The following is a 15,960-nucleotide window of genomic DNA, read 5'->3' as shown; positions in this document are numbered from 1 at the left end:
TAGCCAAGTCTTAAGGTTAGGAGGCTCAGATACACTATATCTCAAAAGCTTTTACAAAAAGAAGATCTAACCAGTATTTGCCACAGCTAGTCATTTGGGACCTGAGAACTTTACATTTAGACTTCCTATTACAGCATAGAAATTGGTATTGCCTATCTTTTTTTTAATTTTTTCCCCATTTATTTATTTGTTTGTTTGTTTATTTTTTTATTTATTTTTGACTATGTTGGGTCTTTGTTGCTGCGCGCGGGCTTTCTCTAGTTGTGGCGAGCGGGGGCTACTGTTCCTTGTGGTGTGTGGGCTTCTCATTGCGGTGGCTTCTCTTGTTGTGGAGCATGGGCTCTAGGTACGTGGGCTTCAGTAGTTGTGGCTCACGGGCTCTAGAGCGCAGGCTCAGTAGTTGTGGCGCACGGGCTTAGTTGCTCCGTGACATGTGGGATCTTCCCGGACCAGGGCTCGAACCCATGTCCCCTGCATTGGCAGGTGGATTCTTAACCACTGTGCCAGCAGGGAAGTCACTGCCTATCTATTTTTGTTGGCAGTTAACAACTTTTCATTTCAGCCCTCTCGATTCTTGCTCTGATTTACTAATTTTCCTTATCTCATAAAAAGATTTTCTTTACTTATTTCCTTAATACTTACATTGATAAAGACAGTACTACTGGTCATTCAGTTTTCCTTTCTCCTGACCCTTTTATCAGTTCCCATACCTGGTACTATGTAGACATTCAGTGCTTGAAACCTTTTAAGATAACCTTTTAGTTATTTCTTTTCCTGAATTTAAGACATACCCTGCATCTTATCATGGGGAAAGCAGTGGTAGAGGAGAAGGGAAGGTGGACATTGCTATCGGCTCTTCTTTTCCTTGTTTAATCGCTTATCCCAAGCAATTGTTCAACCACTTGCGCTGGGACAGAGTGAGAAGAAAGATTTGTCTCAGGGTTTAAGATTTCTTCTTTTGACACATGAAAGGATGCTCAGCATCACTAATCATTAGAGAAATGCAAATCAAAACTACAATGAGGTATCACCTCACACCAGTCAGAATGGCCATCATCAAAAACCCTACAAACAATAAATGCTGGAAAGGGTGTGGAGTAAAGGGAACCCTTTTGAACTGTTGGTGGGGATGTAAACTGATACAGCCACTATGGAGAAAAGTATGGAGGTTCCTTAAAAAATTAAAAATAGAACTACCATATGACCCAGCAATCCCATTACTGGTCATATACCCTGAGAAAACCATATTCAGAAAGAGTCATGTACCACAATGTTCATTGCAGTGCTGTTTACAACAGCCAGGACATGGAAGCAACCTAAGTGTCCATCGACAGATGAATGGATAAAGAAGATGTGGCACATATATGCAATGGAATATTACTCAGCCATAAAAAGAAATGAAATTGAGTTATTTGTAGCGAGGTGGATGGACCTAGAGTCTGTCATACAAAGTGAAGTAAGTCAGAAAGAGAAAAACAAATACCGTATGCTAACACATGTATATGGAATCTAAGGGAAAAAAATGGTTCTGATGAACCTAGGGGCAGGACAGGAATAAAGATGCAGACGTAGAGAATGGACTTGAGGACATGGGGAGGGGGAAGGGTAAGCTGGGACTAAGTGAGAGAGTGGCATGGACATATATACACTACCAAATGTAAAACCAATAGCTAGTGGGAAGCAGCTGCATAGCACAGGGATTAGCCCAGTGCTTTGTGACCACCTAGAGGGGTGGGATAGGGAGGGTGGGAGGGAGGGAGACGCAAGAGGGAGGAGATATGGGGATATATGTATACATATAGCTGATTCACTTTGTCATACAGCAGAAACTAACACAACATTGTAGAGCAATTATACTCCAATAAAGATGTTTAAAAAATAAAATAAAATAACTGTAGTTAATAAAAAAAAGATTTCTTCTTTTGAGGTTGATCAGTGAACTGATTTTATATATTCATGTTTATAGATAAGTTATTAATTTGACATGACATAGAATATATTAAAAATGTCTACTTTTAAGGTTTTGCTTTTAATTCTAAAATATCCTGTGGGGAATTTTAAACTTTTTTGAAAGATTCCACGAAATCTGACAAAACCCGGAATGAGCTGAGATGGGAGAAAAATGTAATTGGAGAGAAGGTTACAGCTCATATTGAAATTGGGGTCTGTTTTCCAGATGTATTCAGAGGGAAGCGATATTGTACCTCAGAGTAATGAGACAGCTCTTCACTACTTTAAAAAAGCTGCTGACATGGTAAGACTTCATGACTCAGTATATTGAAATATGTACCATATTACTATTATTTTAATAAGAAAGTTTATTATGTTAAGGGGATTAGTCATAATCGACTTACTCCATAAATTATTGGAAGCGCTTATGTAAGTATGATTCATATGGATGAATTGGCTAGAAAAAACCTACTTGGTAAAAAGCAGTATGTATTTTTCTTAGGGACCAGATTATTGAATATTAATTCTCTGTTTCAATTTCATTGAGAAGTTTCCTGATCAGGGAAATAATGATTTTAGTAATGGAATTGGATGTTATATAATTTATCCTGTTTGTGTTGCAACTTGAGGTTTAAAGCTTACGTGACTGGGTAGTTTTGATAACCATGATACATAAGTTAGGCTTTCTTTGGCCCAGAGAAAGCTGCCTATGAATATTTAAGACCCTCTGGCTCCAGTGTGTACACTGACCTCTTTGTCAACTAGTGCATGTTACTGTAGTCCCAAATGCCAGTGGAGTGTTTCCCAAAGGGGCACTGTGACACTTTTTTAAAGATGTCTCTGTCCTTCTGAGTTTAGGTGAATACTAGATTTTTCTCTTTTTGGCCTCAAAACAATGATTGTCTTTGCTCCACAACATTGCAACAATCTTAAGCATATCCTTGCCACCTGATCCCAATATTAATTTGTTGATTCTGCCCCATGGCAACATCTTCTTTGTTGGGGTGGGAGGTTACCAGTGAAAAACTACCAAAAAAAAATGACCGGGCTTCCCTGGTGGCGCAGTGGTTGAGAGTCCGCCTGCCGATGCAGGGGACATGGGTTCATGCCCCGGTCCGGGAAGATCCCACATGCCGCGGAGCGGCTGGGCCCGTGAGCCATGGCCGCTGAGCCTGCGCGTCCGGAGCCTGTGCTCCGCAACGGGAGAGGCCACAACAGTGAGAGGCCCGTGTACCACAAAAAAAAAAAAAAAAAAAAAAAATGACCTACTTTTAATTTTGAAAAGATTAAATACATGTCATGTTTTATATCATAAATTCATGAAACAGATAGTCATAAGGTAAGTCACCAAAATTTAATTGTAAGTGAATTTACTGTTTACTCTTTTTCAGCAATTACTGAAAGTCAAATCTCTAAAACTCAATATCATGTTCAGTCTGATGGGAAGGAGAAAATTTTGTTTTAAATTGAAAAGTACTAAAACATGTTTTGAATATGCTTGTAAATTATTTCTTTTGCAGTCATTTATTCTTGCCTGTTTTGTAATGAATCTTTCACTTTGTCTCTGGTTGGCAGGGCAACCCAGTTGGACAGAGTGGGCTTGGAATGGCTTACCTCTACGGGAGAGGAGTTCAAGTTGTAAGTCTTCAATCTGACGTCTGACTTTAATGAGCTGGTGAGGTAGGGAAGTATCCCTTAACTAGCTCCCAGTCAGCCCAGGTGAGGCTGTTTCATTATAACTAGAGCTGAAACTCTGAGTTTGGTTCCCTACCACCCCTTACCCCACCCCACCATAGCAGCTGCCTTCTTAGAATGGCTGTGACTCTGGCACCTTCTCCTCAAGGTATGAAGCTGTTTCTCATTGTTCCATCTATGCCCTCTACCCCGCCTACTGTGCCCTCTCTCCCAGACTTAAATATCTCCCTGCTATTTCTTCACCCAAGCCTAAGAAAATTCTTAAGTCCTCCCATGTAGAGGGAGAAAAGCCTTCTGTTCTACCCCTTGCCCTTCTAGCTACCACCTCTCTTCTCTCCAGCCCTTTCCTGCAAAGCCAGGTTTTCCCAAAGAATGAACTGTGTGAGCTGCTACCATTCACTCTTCAGCTGTCAACAGTCAGGCTTTTACCTCATGTAACTGCTCTACATAGCTCACCAGTAACCTCCTCAATGTCAACCCCACAGGACATTTTTTGGTTCTACCTTACTTGAACTCTTTCTTCCCGGGGGCTGTCTTGGTTTTCCTGGGCCATTGCTCTTCATTCTTCTGTGCTACTTGCTCATTGGATGCTCCTGGATCCTCATCGCTGTCCTCATCTCTGTGTGATCTCTCCAAGCAATATGTTCTTTTAATTTGGGCCCGAAACTAAGAGCTAGGTATAGAATTCTAATCTGTAGGTATTTCCTAGCACAAAAGACAGTAATGTGGTCTCATTTTGATTCCTTCTAGTCATTTTAGGGTACTGAAATCCAGTAGTGACCTTTGTTTTAATTTTTCTTTGGGTATATGTCTGATATTTGAAATCTAATAATCATATAATGTTTGATAAGCTACCCAGGGAAGAACAAATAAGGAGAGAATTTTTCTTATTTAATATTAGAAATATTGAGGTTTAAAAGGGTTAGTTAGTTAATCGAAAAGATACGATGACTGTTTCTTAATTTCTGGCCTGCTGTTCTACTAGTGTTGTTTATGCTTTCTGAGAGCAGACATCTAAATTGTTTCACAAAATAGTATATTTGCTTTTTTTAACAGTCCTAAATGTTAATCCCCCATGACTTAAAAAATATTACCATCTTTGTATTATAAAAAATTAGAAGGTCATCCTTTTAATGATTTTAAGAATATTTTCTGTATGCTTTGTTAATTCTTTTTATGAATGAATCTCCTGGCTTCTGAGTATATCAGCCTTTTGAGCTTTCTTACCATGTGATCATATGACCTCTTTTTCTACAGAATTATGATCTGGCACTGAAGTATTTCCAGAAAGCTGCTGAACAAGGTTGGGTGGATGGGCAGCTACAGCTTGGCTCCATGTACTATAGTAAGTAACGCTGGAATTAATGATGGACACACCAAATCTAAATTACCTATTTTCCTCTAGATGCCACTATGTTATGGAACTGAGAGCTATCGAATTTCTAGCTGGTTGATGTCCTCCCAGTTCAATGATGTGTGCATCTTGTGTTTCATTATAGAGTATATTAATCTGTATTGATGTACAAATCTATATTAATAAGATTCACATCTTTCCAGAGTAAGAATTCTGAATTTCATTTAGTTTTAGTCCTATGTAAGGCTTCTCTGACGCTTCAGCTATATCTTATTTAAGACTATTCCTAACCTCTCGTGTAATTTTCCTTACAGATGGCATTGGAGTCAAGAGGGATTATAAACAGGCCTTGAAGTATTTTAATTTAGCTTCTCAGGGAGGCCATATCTTGGCTTTCTATAACCTAGCTCAGATGCATGCCAGCGGCACAGGTGTAATGCGATCGTGTCACACCGCAGTGGAGGTAAGGGCTTTTCTACCAACCTGTATGTAGGAAATTAATTTGCCCCGTAGGAAAGCCTACTGTTTTATTTATTTTTTTATTGGAGTATAATTGCTTTACAATGTTGTGTTAGTTTCTGCTGTATAACAAAGTGAATCAGCTATATGTATACATATATCCCCTCCCTCTTGGACCTCCCTCCTGCCCCACCCCCAGTCCTACTGTTTTAATTCTGGTTTTCTTTGCGTGATTTCTTCTAGAGTAGAAACAGACTTAGCCAACTAGCACTGGTATACTGAAAGAAGGCTCTGAGGGTCTGTGTGTTAGAATCACACTTATTCCATTTGTCTCTCCCTCCTGGAATCAGCGTTTATAAGGGCAGATACTATTGTCTACAGTCTCTCTAACACCTAAGACAGTATCTGAGACATAGTCAGCATCAAAAAGTGTATGTTAAATGAACGTTGTTAGCTTTCTCGTAATTGGCACTTTAGAGGGACATTGTTAAATGCTTAGCAAAGTTTCTAAACCACTCTATGCTTCAGTTTCCTCTCTTGTAAGATGGAGCTGTTTGTTACTAGGACTTACCTCATAAGAGAGTGGTCCCTCATGGGAGGAGTAAGTGAGTCAATATACATACTACACATAAATCACTGGGATAGTGCCTGGCCAGAGTAAATGGTATATAATTGTTTGCTATTACTTTTATAAACCTGTTCTAAAGACTAGGTGAAAGCTTCAAATAAATATCCCAGACTTTTATATATATACTTAGTAAAACTGCCAGAGATTAAGAGAGCAAGCTTAACAATTGCTTATAGCCAAAGTACAAAAATGATTTTCCAACATATCTTTCTTAATTTTGTATTGATTTTTTTTTCCTGTGTTCATAGTTGTTTAAGAATGTATGTGAACGGGGCCGGTGGTCTGAGAGGCTCATGACTGCCTATAACAGCTATAAAGATGGTGATTACAATGCCGCAGTGATCCAATACCTCCTGCTGGCGGAGCAAGGCTATGAAGTGGCACAAAGCAACGCAGCCTTCATTCTCGATCAGAGTAAGGTTCATTTTAGTCCTGCCTTGGGTTAACCTGTTTAAAAAGGAAAGCCACAAAGATACTTCTTTATTATTATAACTAGAACATAACAGCACACATGCTCAAGTTATTTTACCTCAGATCTCTAAGCCATCAAAGTTAGTTTTATACAGTTGACGATAAAAGTGGATTTGACGTCCATCATAAAATTAACTGCTTTCAGTAAATACATTTTTCAAACTACAGCAGATGCAGAAACATTGTTTTTCCAGTGGTATGTAGATCTCTAGTGTTTCAGTAGTCTCGTTATTAGTTCTGTGGTGAAAATGTGTCTCAGGAAGTAATGTTGCCCTGAATCCAATGATTCCTTTGAATTCGGTATTTTATTCCCATACTTGTTTAATTTCAATAGTTTTTTCATTTAATATTTGTTATATCCCAGTTCTTATTTAAATTATGCTCCATGTATCCACCCTGGTTTGCAGATAAAGCCTAAAAGTCTAGGGCCTTTCCTTAAACACCTGATCTGTATTTCAACTTTCCTTGTAGGAGAAGCAACCATCGTAGGTGAGAATGAAACTTATCCCAGAGCTTTGCTACACTGGAACCGGGCCGCCTCGCAAGGTGAGTGGTTGGTTAATTCTAGGATAAGAATTTCACCCAGGGGCCTTTCTTTATTGTTTTTTGTTTGTTTGTTTTTAATCTCACATAAAGATTAAATCATGTCATTCACCACTTCAAAATTAAGCAGAGATACTAACTATAGCTTAACTTGTTTGCATTCATGATTGGTATTCATTCTTAAAATGGAAGTTCCAGTCCCAGGGTTTCTAAGTTGAACTGCAAGGTCTTTATTGTACTGGACATTTATATCATGCTATGCTTTACTCTTTGGTTTTTAGTTGGAGGCTAGTATGTTGTACTAAATGAGAACTGAATAGAATGAGTAATAGACTATAGGTGTAAAACCTAAGATTTCAGCCTTTCCCCACTCCTTTTTATTTGAATAGTTCTTTCTCACACATACTACTCTCAACATCCACTCCCTGTCCCTTTCTCTAACCCTAAACAATGGTCCAGTTGAGTTATTTTATTTTATTATTTTTTAATAAATTTATTTATTTTATTTATTTATTTTTGGCTGCCTTGGGTCTTTGTTACTGCGTGTGGGCTTTCTCTAGTTGCTGTGAGCAGGGGCTTCTCATCTTTGCTGTGCACGGGCTTCTCATTGTGGTGTCTTCTCTTGTGGTTCGTGGGCTCTAGGCATGCAGGCTTCAGTAGTTGTGGCGCACGGGCTTAGTTGCTCCGCGGCATGTGGGATCTTCCCAGACCAGGGATCAAACCCATGTCCTCTGCACCGGCAGGCGGGCTCCTAACCACTGCGCCACCAGGGAAGCCCCAGTTGAATTATTTTAAAATGTTAAATGACAGAGTAGACTGATCATCTGAGGAGTATTATTAGTGAAATAGAGATTACACCCACTTTGTTTTACCTCTCCCTGACTATTACAAAAGCCTTCTTCAGAAGAGCAACGCTTCTAGTTAAATTTTTACTGAATTTCTATGTTGGCTGAAGAATTTGTTATAAAGTTTGTGTGTTACAAATTAACATTTATTTTATATAAACATGTTAGCAGGAGGAGAAATAAGAGTTTGGTCTGTTTTCAACACACCTTATTTATTGGCAGTTTTGCATTTACCTTTTGTTTCAGGCTATACTGTGGCTAGAATTAAGCTTGGAGACTACCATTTCTATGGATTTGGCACTGACGTAGATTATGAAACGGCGTTTATCCATTATCGCCTAGCATCTGAGCAGCAGCACAGTGCACAAGCTATGTTTAACCTGGGATATATGCATGAGAAAGGACTAGGCATTAAACAGGTGAGTGTGACTTTGAAACAAATGTATGAATAATGTAATTGTGATTTGGGGGGAAGCATCTTCATTTTTATAGGAAATAGGTTTGCTTTAGAATGTGCTCAGGTTTTAGGTGCTAAGTTAAGAGACAGTTTTGTAATATTTCAGAAGACTGCCCTGCATCTCTCTCATCCTCGAGCACACACACATACTGATATCTACACTGTTATATTTAGGATATTAAGCCAAAGACAGATTCATGAAAACGGAAAAGCAGTGCTGCCTCTGTTGATAACTGCAGTTTGAGAAACTGTCCATCAATAGCCAAATTCTATCATTTCTAGATTATTTTGAAATGAATTTAATGTTTGCTACTGATGAACTTATCTTCATTCTTTTACCTTCCTAATGAAGTCTAACATTCTTTAGACCCACAGTCTTAAGCTTTTGCCTGTGTACCCTTAAAATAATTTTGAAAAACTGTGTATCCTCTTGCACATTTTTAATTTGACATTTAAAATATCTCATCATAAGTTTCAAAGGGTCTAAGTCCTAGCTATTTTAACCACTAACATTTTTATAAATAAAATGACTAAATTACTCTAAATACCAAAATAATTTGATAACCCCATTATTAATTTTTTAAAAATACACAGCAAATTCATTAAATGAAAATAGTATCTTTTCCTTTTCTCCCTGAATTTATATTTTAGTCCATTATTCCCACAGAATTGTATACCAGTGTAATGTACTGATCACTGATCATGCTTATCTGAAACAAAAAAGTGTATAAATTCAAATTTGAATTTTATTTCCTGTGATGATAGGCTCTTAAGTATTAAGAAAAATTCTCGAGATATTATTAGCCATAGGTGGTCAGTTATTAATATACTATTGTTCTCATCAACCTCATGATATTATAAAATTTGATAAAATTTTACTTTTTGTAGTAATTATTGAAAATGTATCTTTTAATGAGTTGAATAGAGCATTTTTAAAAATTAGCCTAAGTATCATGGAACAGGTTTACCATTAATTCTTGTTTTCATTTTATAAATACATGACTGGAACCTTGTTCACATAAGTAAGTATATGGGAATGGGAAGAATTTTATTATAGTAAGGTCACTTAATTCTTTAAACTGCTTTAGAGTTATATGCTGTCTTGGTAGTTTGGGCTGCAGTGACAATACTATAGCACAGTGGCTTGAACAACAGACATTTATTTCTCACAGTTCTGGAGACTGGGAAGTTGAAGATCAAGGTGCCAGCAGATTTGGTGTCTGGTGAAGGCCCTATTCTCTCTGTGTCCTCTCAAGAGGAAAAAAGCGAGAGAGAAGCAGCAAGCCCTTTAGGGATTCTGATAAGGACACTAACTCCGTTCATGAGAGCTCTACCCTTGTGACCTCATCCAATCCTAATTCCCTCTCAAAGGCCTCACTTCCTCATACCATCACATTAGGGAGTAGGGTTTCACATATGAGCTTTGGGGAGACATAAACATTTAGTCCATAACATATGCCAAAAATCAGACTGATCTGTCATTAAAATTATTTCTAATGATCTGTCACTTGATAACTTGGTTAAGCCTCTCTTCAGTTCTGTTGAAAGCAAAGATTTGGAAACTAGAGACTTGCAAAAGGAGGTGTTCCCTGATCACTGGACTCATACTTTCTCAGTTTCTGGGAGTAATGTCTAAAAGGCTTTCCCAAGGCTTACCAATAGCTAATGACACTCCTTGCTCATTCAGTCACTTAGAGACACTTTGTGACCTTATGTGCTTTTAAATCTAGAAGGTTGTTCATTTCATTTTGTTAATGCACTGTTTTTTGTCAAAGTGCTTTTTTATTTTATTACACTTGAGTATTTTAATTCCAATATGTAAGTTTTGATATTTTACATTTATATTAATATTAGATACTTGAATATAGTTTTATCAAGAATCTGGAGCTGCAGGCTGAGTGCGTTCAGTTCATGGACAATCTCTGCCATGTAACATAGTTGTTGAAGCCTCCCTGCATTGTCAGATCAGTCAGCCAAATCAGACTTAGTTTCTATCGGAAAGTCTGACTTTGTTAATTCAAATAAAAGTAATATGGGTTTGATGCCTAATGTAAAGATTACCCATAAGTTATGGTTTTTATATGCTTAGTAATAATTTGCTAAAGACAATCAATTAAAGTAATATAACAGTCTGTTTTTATAATAGGCTGTAAAACAAGAAAATTAATCTGTGCTTTTCTCATCATAATTTAATTTGTAATGTAAAGCTTATACAAATTCTTATGAATAAAGACTATGATAAAAGGGATAGAATTCCTTTGATTAGCATTAGGGGAGGGAACCCTGGGATTCAGCTTTTAAGAATAATTAATCATGTATAAAAATCAATAATTTCATTAGTTTTTATAAGATATTATGATCACCTTTTCTTATTTGTTTTCTGTTTTTTTAAATAAAAGAGATACTCATACTCTAAAAGCTAATCAGTCCAGCATCCAGTATAGATAGAAAAATATTAAGTATTAAACAAGATGGGGATTGGTTATAATTGGAATAAATAATTCAGGATTTGATTGATAGATAAGATTTAATTACCCTATTGAATCATCCACACAGTCTCTGCGGATCACATAAAGTTTGATGCATGATCTTGAAAAATATACTTTTCCGTTTTCATGAGTCTGTCTTTGGCTTAATATCCTAAATATAACAGTGTAGATACCAGTATGTGTGTGTGCTCGAGGATGAGAGAGATGCAGGGCAGTCTTCTGAAATATTACTACAAACAAAATTTGTTACATTTTTTAAAAAGTCAAAGACACTGACCATACTGTTACTTTTATCTGAAGGTGCTCTTCTTTTTAACTAAAAAGATTCACCAGGGCTTCCCTGGTGGCGCAGTGGTTGAGAGTCTGCCTGCCGATGCAGGGGACACGAGTTCGTACCCCAGTTCGGGAAGATCCCACATGCCGCGGAGCGGCTGGGCCCGTGAGCCATGGCCGCTGAGCCTGCGCTTCCGGAGCCTGTGCTGCGCAACGGGAGAGGCCACAACAGTGAGAGGCCCGCATACCGCAAAAAAAAGATTCACCTTAGGGACAAGTATAGAGAATAGCTGAAAGTAACTGCTTATATTTAAATATGTAGAAAAAGTCAGTCTTAATGTTTAGCCTTTCTTTCCCATGTCTCATGGAATTCTTACCTATGAGTTTGGTATTCTTTGACAGTAGTCAGGGGATGGGAGAAGTGAGGTTGTTAAGTGAGAATTTTGCACCTCCCACCATCCCATTCCACCACTTATCTGAATGCAGAGCACGCCAACCTGGGCCAAAATTAGTAAAGACTTGTTTCGCCCTTTATAGAAATACATCTAAGACAGGAGAACACAGGATGCAAGTCCCTTAACACTGTCCATGCGTGCACCCCTTGGAAAACTTTGAGTATGTCTACCCCAGTTTGAAGATCACTGTTGCAGACTGAAACCAGGAATTGCTTACACTGACTGGTTATAAGTAGGAAAATATTAACTTGAGACTTACAGGTCACCCCTGGAAGTCTCCAGGTTAGCAGTGTTATGCATAGGTATATAGCTGTGTCCACCGTATCTGCGCAGCAAGTGGGATGTCAGATCAGGGGAACACAAGTTAACTTTTAAATTTTTCAGCTAAGTTTTTCAAAATTAAGCAGCTAGATAATTAAACAAATTTTACCTAATTAAAGCTTGGGTTTTTTTCTTTAGGTAAGGGAAATTTTAAAATGAAACTTGAAAGGTAAAATAAACTTTCCTAATATATAAATAGTAATTATTTTTACTTAGTTTAACAAGAAATGAACTTTGGTTTACTGCCCGTATTATAGGATATTCACCTTGCAAAACGTTTTTATGACATGGCAGCGGAAGCCAGCCCAGATGCACAAGTACCCGTCTTCCTAGCACTCTGCAAATTGGGTATTGTCTATTTCTTGCAGTACATACGGGAAACAAATGTAAGTGGTCCATGTCTCTTTTAACTAAAATACAAATGATGTAACCTTCTCAGTACACAGTTTCGTTTTTGCAAAGTTGGGGGAGGGGAGGAAGGACCTGCAACTGTCTGGTCTCTTTCCTTCTTCCCAGATGCAGGGACCTCATCAGGTGAGGGATGAGTATAGCCACGAAGCACTTAACAGTTCCCAGGTAACATTTGACAATGGTTCCCAGTGCTAAAGCATTTTTCATTGGTGCAGATGTTTTCTGGTTTAGGGAAAACTGAGACTAAACCATGGCAATTTGAAATAGTAGTTAACTAATTCCAGTAAACATTAAATCAGATGACTGCCTAGCAGTGACTCAGACCAGCCCCTTAAAAAGAGAATTTATTTAAGACATGGGAAGAAGGAGAACCTGAGAACCTGCCCAGGCTCTTGTAGATTCTTCTGATAGTGGAACATGTTAAAAATACCACTGGAACTATATTTTCTAAAAATACCTTGTATTATTTAAATATGCTTAATGGTAGAACTTTGCTAGGAGATGGGTGGGTTACCCATTCTCTTCAAAACTACCAACTCTAGTTACCAACACAGTGTTGGTGCTCTTGGGTTCTCCAGTTTTCTGTTTTGTTTACAGTACCTATCATTCCTCCTAATGGATTCACTGGTGCAGCATTTAACTCTGAAAGTCCTAAAATGTATGCAGAAAGAAGGGCTATTTAACTTTAATTCACACCAGACCAGAAAAGGATGATGTTTCAACCTTTTGTTAATATCTTTTAGAACAAGTTGATGCACCATTTCAGCACTAGATTCCAGAAGGGGCTTTCCCTCTTTGTTACACAGATGTAAATTTAGTCCATGCTGCTTCAGCATCTATAAAGAGAAATTCGACAACTTCTCCCTTTTGCAACCCTAGCCCGTGCACTGAGGTCCTCCACGTATAGGGCTCCAGAGGGCTGGAGATGTTGGCCTCTGTCCTCTTGATTGCTTATACATTTGTAATGTCAAATTTATAATTGTTCAATAGCGTGAGCCAGGGTATGCTGTACGCTCCGTTAACTCAAAGGATCTTTATTCCTTTAACTGAAAAACTAACAGTGTGGCCGCCTGCTCTTTCTCTCTCAGGACTATTTCAGACCCTTGTCTCTCACAGTTTTTATTACTAATAAACTACTGATTACAGTCTAGGATTTGGTCATGTAATACACCATGTTAAGTTGTTGTGTTTTATACAGAAGTTTCAAGAAAACAATAAAATGCCCCGTAATCCTACCACCTAGATATTCCAACTTTAAAAAAAAAAAAAAAAAGAGTAATAAGTATTGATGGTAAGAAAGTAAAAAAATACAGAAAAACAAAGTCTCCTATTGCGGGTCCCACCCCAGGGAACACAGTTAATAGTTTGTTGTAATTTTTTTTCCAGAAAAATTTTAGCACCTGTACCTACAAATATTATATTATGGGGACCTTTTAAATGTAATTTTATTTAAACATAAAGGATTATGCCCCATATTTACTTTCTTTGTGAGTAAGTAGCAGTCAGAAAATACCAGGAATAACTTAAGTGACACTAAAACAATTAAAATATCATAGATGAAGAAAATAACTTTTAAGTTCAATTTCAGTTGTTAAATATTTAGTTAAATCCTAACTAAAAAGCATTATTTGTTCAGCTATTAAACTTCTGAATTCCTGTCATCTTCAATTACATGCGAGAAGTAGTAAAATAGCCCTGCTTTCATTAGAAGAGAGCTTTTTAGCTAGTGTGTCATCACTAAAAATAGGTTATAGGTTAGGTGTGCCAAGATACTGATTTCCTCCCCCCCTTGGTCCTCCATTGTCCCCAGTGTTTGTTTCAAATATTTCCTGTGAAAAATGGTTGGAAATCAGTGCATTAGGTTACTAATGGAAAGGAACCATAGCTCTGGTCCTCAGACGTTATTTTGAGTTTAAGTTGAAGGCTTTTACAACTTTCTTTTTTTTTTCAGTTGAACTCATTGTCTTTATATTTTTGTCTTGTTTTGTCCTTAATTTTATTAGATTGGATCCTTTGTTAAAGTCTGGTGGGTTTTATTTTTATTTTTTTAATTGAAGTATAGTTGATATACAATACTATAGAGTTACAGGTGTACAATGTAGTGATTCACAATTTTTATAGGTTATACTCCATTTATAGTTATAAAATAGTGGCTATAATTCCCCTGTTGTATGATACATCCTTGTAGCTTATTTTGTACCTAATAGTTTGTACCTCTTAGTCTCCTACCCCTATATTGCCCCTCCGCCTCTTCCCTCTCCCCACTGATGACCACTAGTTTGTTCTCTGTATCTGAGCCTGCTTCTTTTTTGTTATGTTCACTAGTTTGTTGTATTTTTTAGATTCTGCATATAAGTGATATCGTACACTATTTGTCTTTCTCTGTCTGACTTATTTTACTTAACATAATGCCCTCCAAGTCCATCCATTTTGCTGCAGATGGCAAAATTTCATCCTTATTTATGGCTGAGTAATGTTCCATTGTGTATATATGTACCACGTCTTCTTTATCCATTCATCTGTTGATGGACACTTAGGTTGCTTCCACATCTTGGCAATTATGAATAATGCTGCTATGAACATTGGGGTGCATGGTATCTTTCAGAATTAGTGTTTCTGTTTTTTCGGATATATACCCAGGAGTGGAATTGCTGGGTCATATGGTAGTTCTGTGTTTAGTAAAACCCTTTTTTTTTGGAACACGTTGCAAAATGTTACTAAAACCAATTGATTTAATAAATTCTGTATTTATCTCTAATCTCTGATGTAACTTTCCTAGCTCCTTCTATTACATTTTAATGATCATAATGATTTTGATACTTTTCTCATTAAGCTTCGAGATCTGTTCACCCAGCTTGATATGGACCAGCTTTTGGGACCTGAGTGGGACCTTTACCTCATGACCATCATCGCATTGCTGTTGGGGACAGTTATCGCTTACAGGCAGAGACAGCACCAGGACATGCCTGTCCCCAGACCTCCCGGGCCACGGCCAGCACCACCACAGCAGGAGGGGCCGCCCGAGCAGCAGCCACCACAGTGACCCACGGTGGCCAGCCTTGACCAGTGACAAACAAGGAAATCGTTTACCAAGAACACTTGCATTTGATTTAGGACTTTGGATCAGTGGCCACCTCCTGGAAGAGGCACAAGGAAGCATTGAATTCCTAAAGCTGCTTAGAATCTGATGCCTTTATTTTCAGGGATAAGTAACTCTTACCTAAACTGAGTTGAATGTCCGTTTCGGTGCCGTATGGAATAACAACTCTCAGTGGTTCCCCTGCCCCCACTTTTTTTTTCCTGGAAACATGTGAGACACTCAAGGTAATGTCTGCTCTGTCCAGCTGTCTTTCTTGGGTCCTTTTGGTCATTCTTTCAATGTGCATAAGTTCTGTCAACCATCTCTAAGGTCTCATGCGTCGACACTAAAAACTGATCGATGTAAAAAGGAAAACCCAGTTAGTTGCAAAATTAACCTTAACATGTTTGAAAGTCTGAAAATAGAACTTGCCTTTTAAGTTAAAAAAAAAATCTTCAAAGAATTTCAGAGCTGCGATAACCGAGGAACTTTTACCAGGCCACATGCAAGTATACATATTCAGCATATTT

At 37.8% G+C, this 15,960-nt stretch overlaps 1 protein-coding gene across 3 annotated transcripts in view; it reads left to right on the top strand.

The window, feature by feature from the left end:
• The window catches only part of SEL1L (SEL1L adaptor subunit of SYVN1 ubiquitin ligase), a 52,630-nt gene extending 37,005 nt beyond the window's left edge, over positions 1-15,625 (top strand). For 2 of the 3 annotated variants that reach the window (XM_079699787.1, XM_079699786.1), the window contains exons 13-21: positions 2,177-2,254; positions 3,526-3,588; positions 4,903-4,990; positions 5,314-5,462; positions 6,335-6,500; positions 7,029-7,103; positions 8,192-8,364; positions 12,198-12,326; positions 15,185-15,625. In XM_079699787.1, the coding sequence (XP_079555913.1) occupies positions 2,177-2,254; positions 3,526-3,588; positions 4,903-4,990; positions 5,314-5,462; positions 6,335-6,500; positions 7,029-7,103; positions 8,192-8,364; positions 12,198-12,326; positions 15,185-15,394 (1,131 nt within the window). In that variant the 3' untranslated portion in view covers positions 15,395-15,625. Of the gene's footprint in view, positions 1-2,176; positions 2,255-3,525; positions 3,589-4,902; positions 4,991-5,313; positions 5,463-6,334; positions 6,501-7,028; positions 7,104-8,191; positions 8,365-12,197; positions 12,327-15,130 lie in introns of all 3 variants that reach the window. The other variant, XM_079699785.1, reaches the window with a different exon arrangement.
• Positions 15,626-15,960: the final 335 nt, after the last annotated feature.

This window comes from Hyperoodon ampullatus (assembly GCF_949752795.1).
Source record: "Hyperoodon ampullatus genome assembly, chromosome: 3".
In the NCBI taxonomy this organism is placed as follows: domain Eukaryota; kingdom Metazoa; phylum Chordata; class Mammalia; order Artiodactyla; family Ziphiidae; genus Hyperoodon; species Hyperoodon ampullatus.
This window is presented reverse-complemented; position numbering and strand designations above follow the sequence as displayed.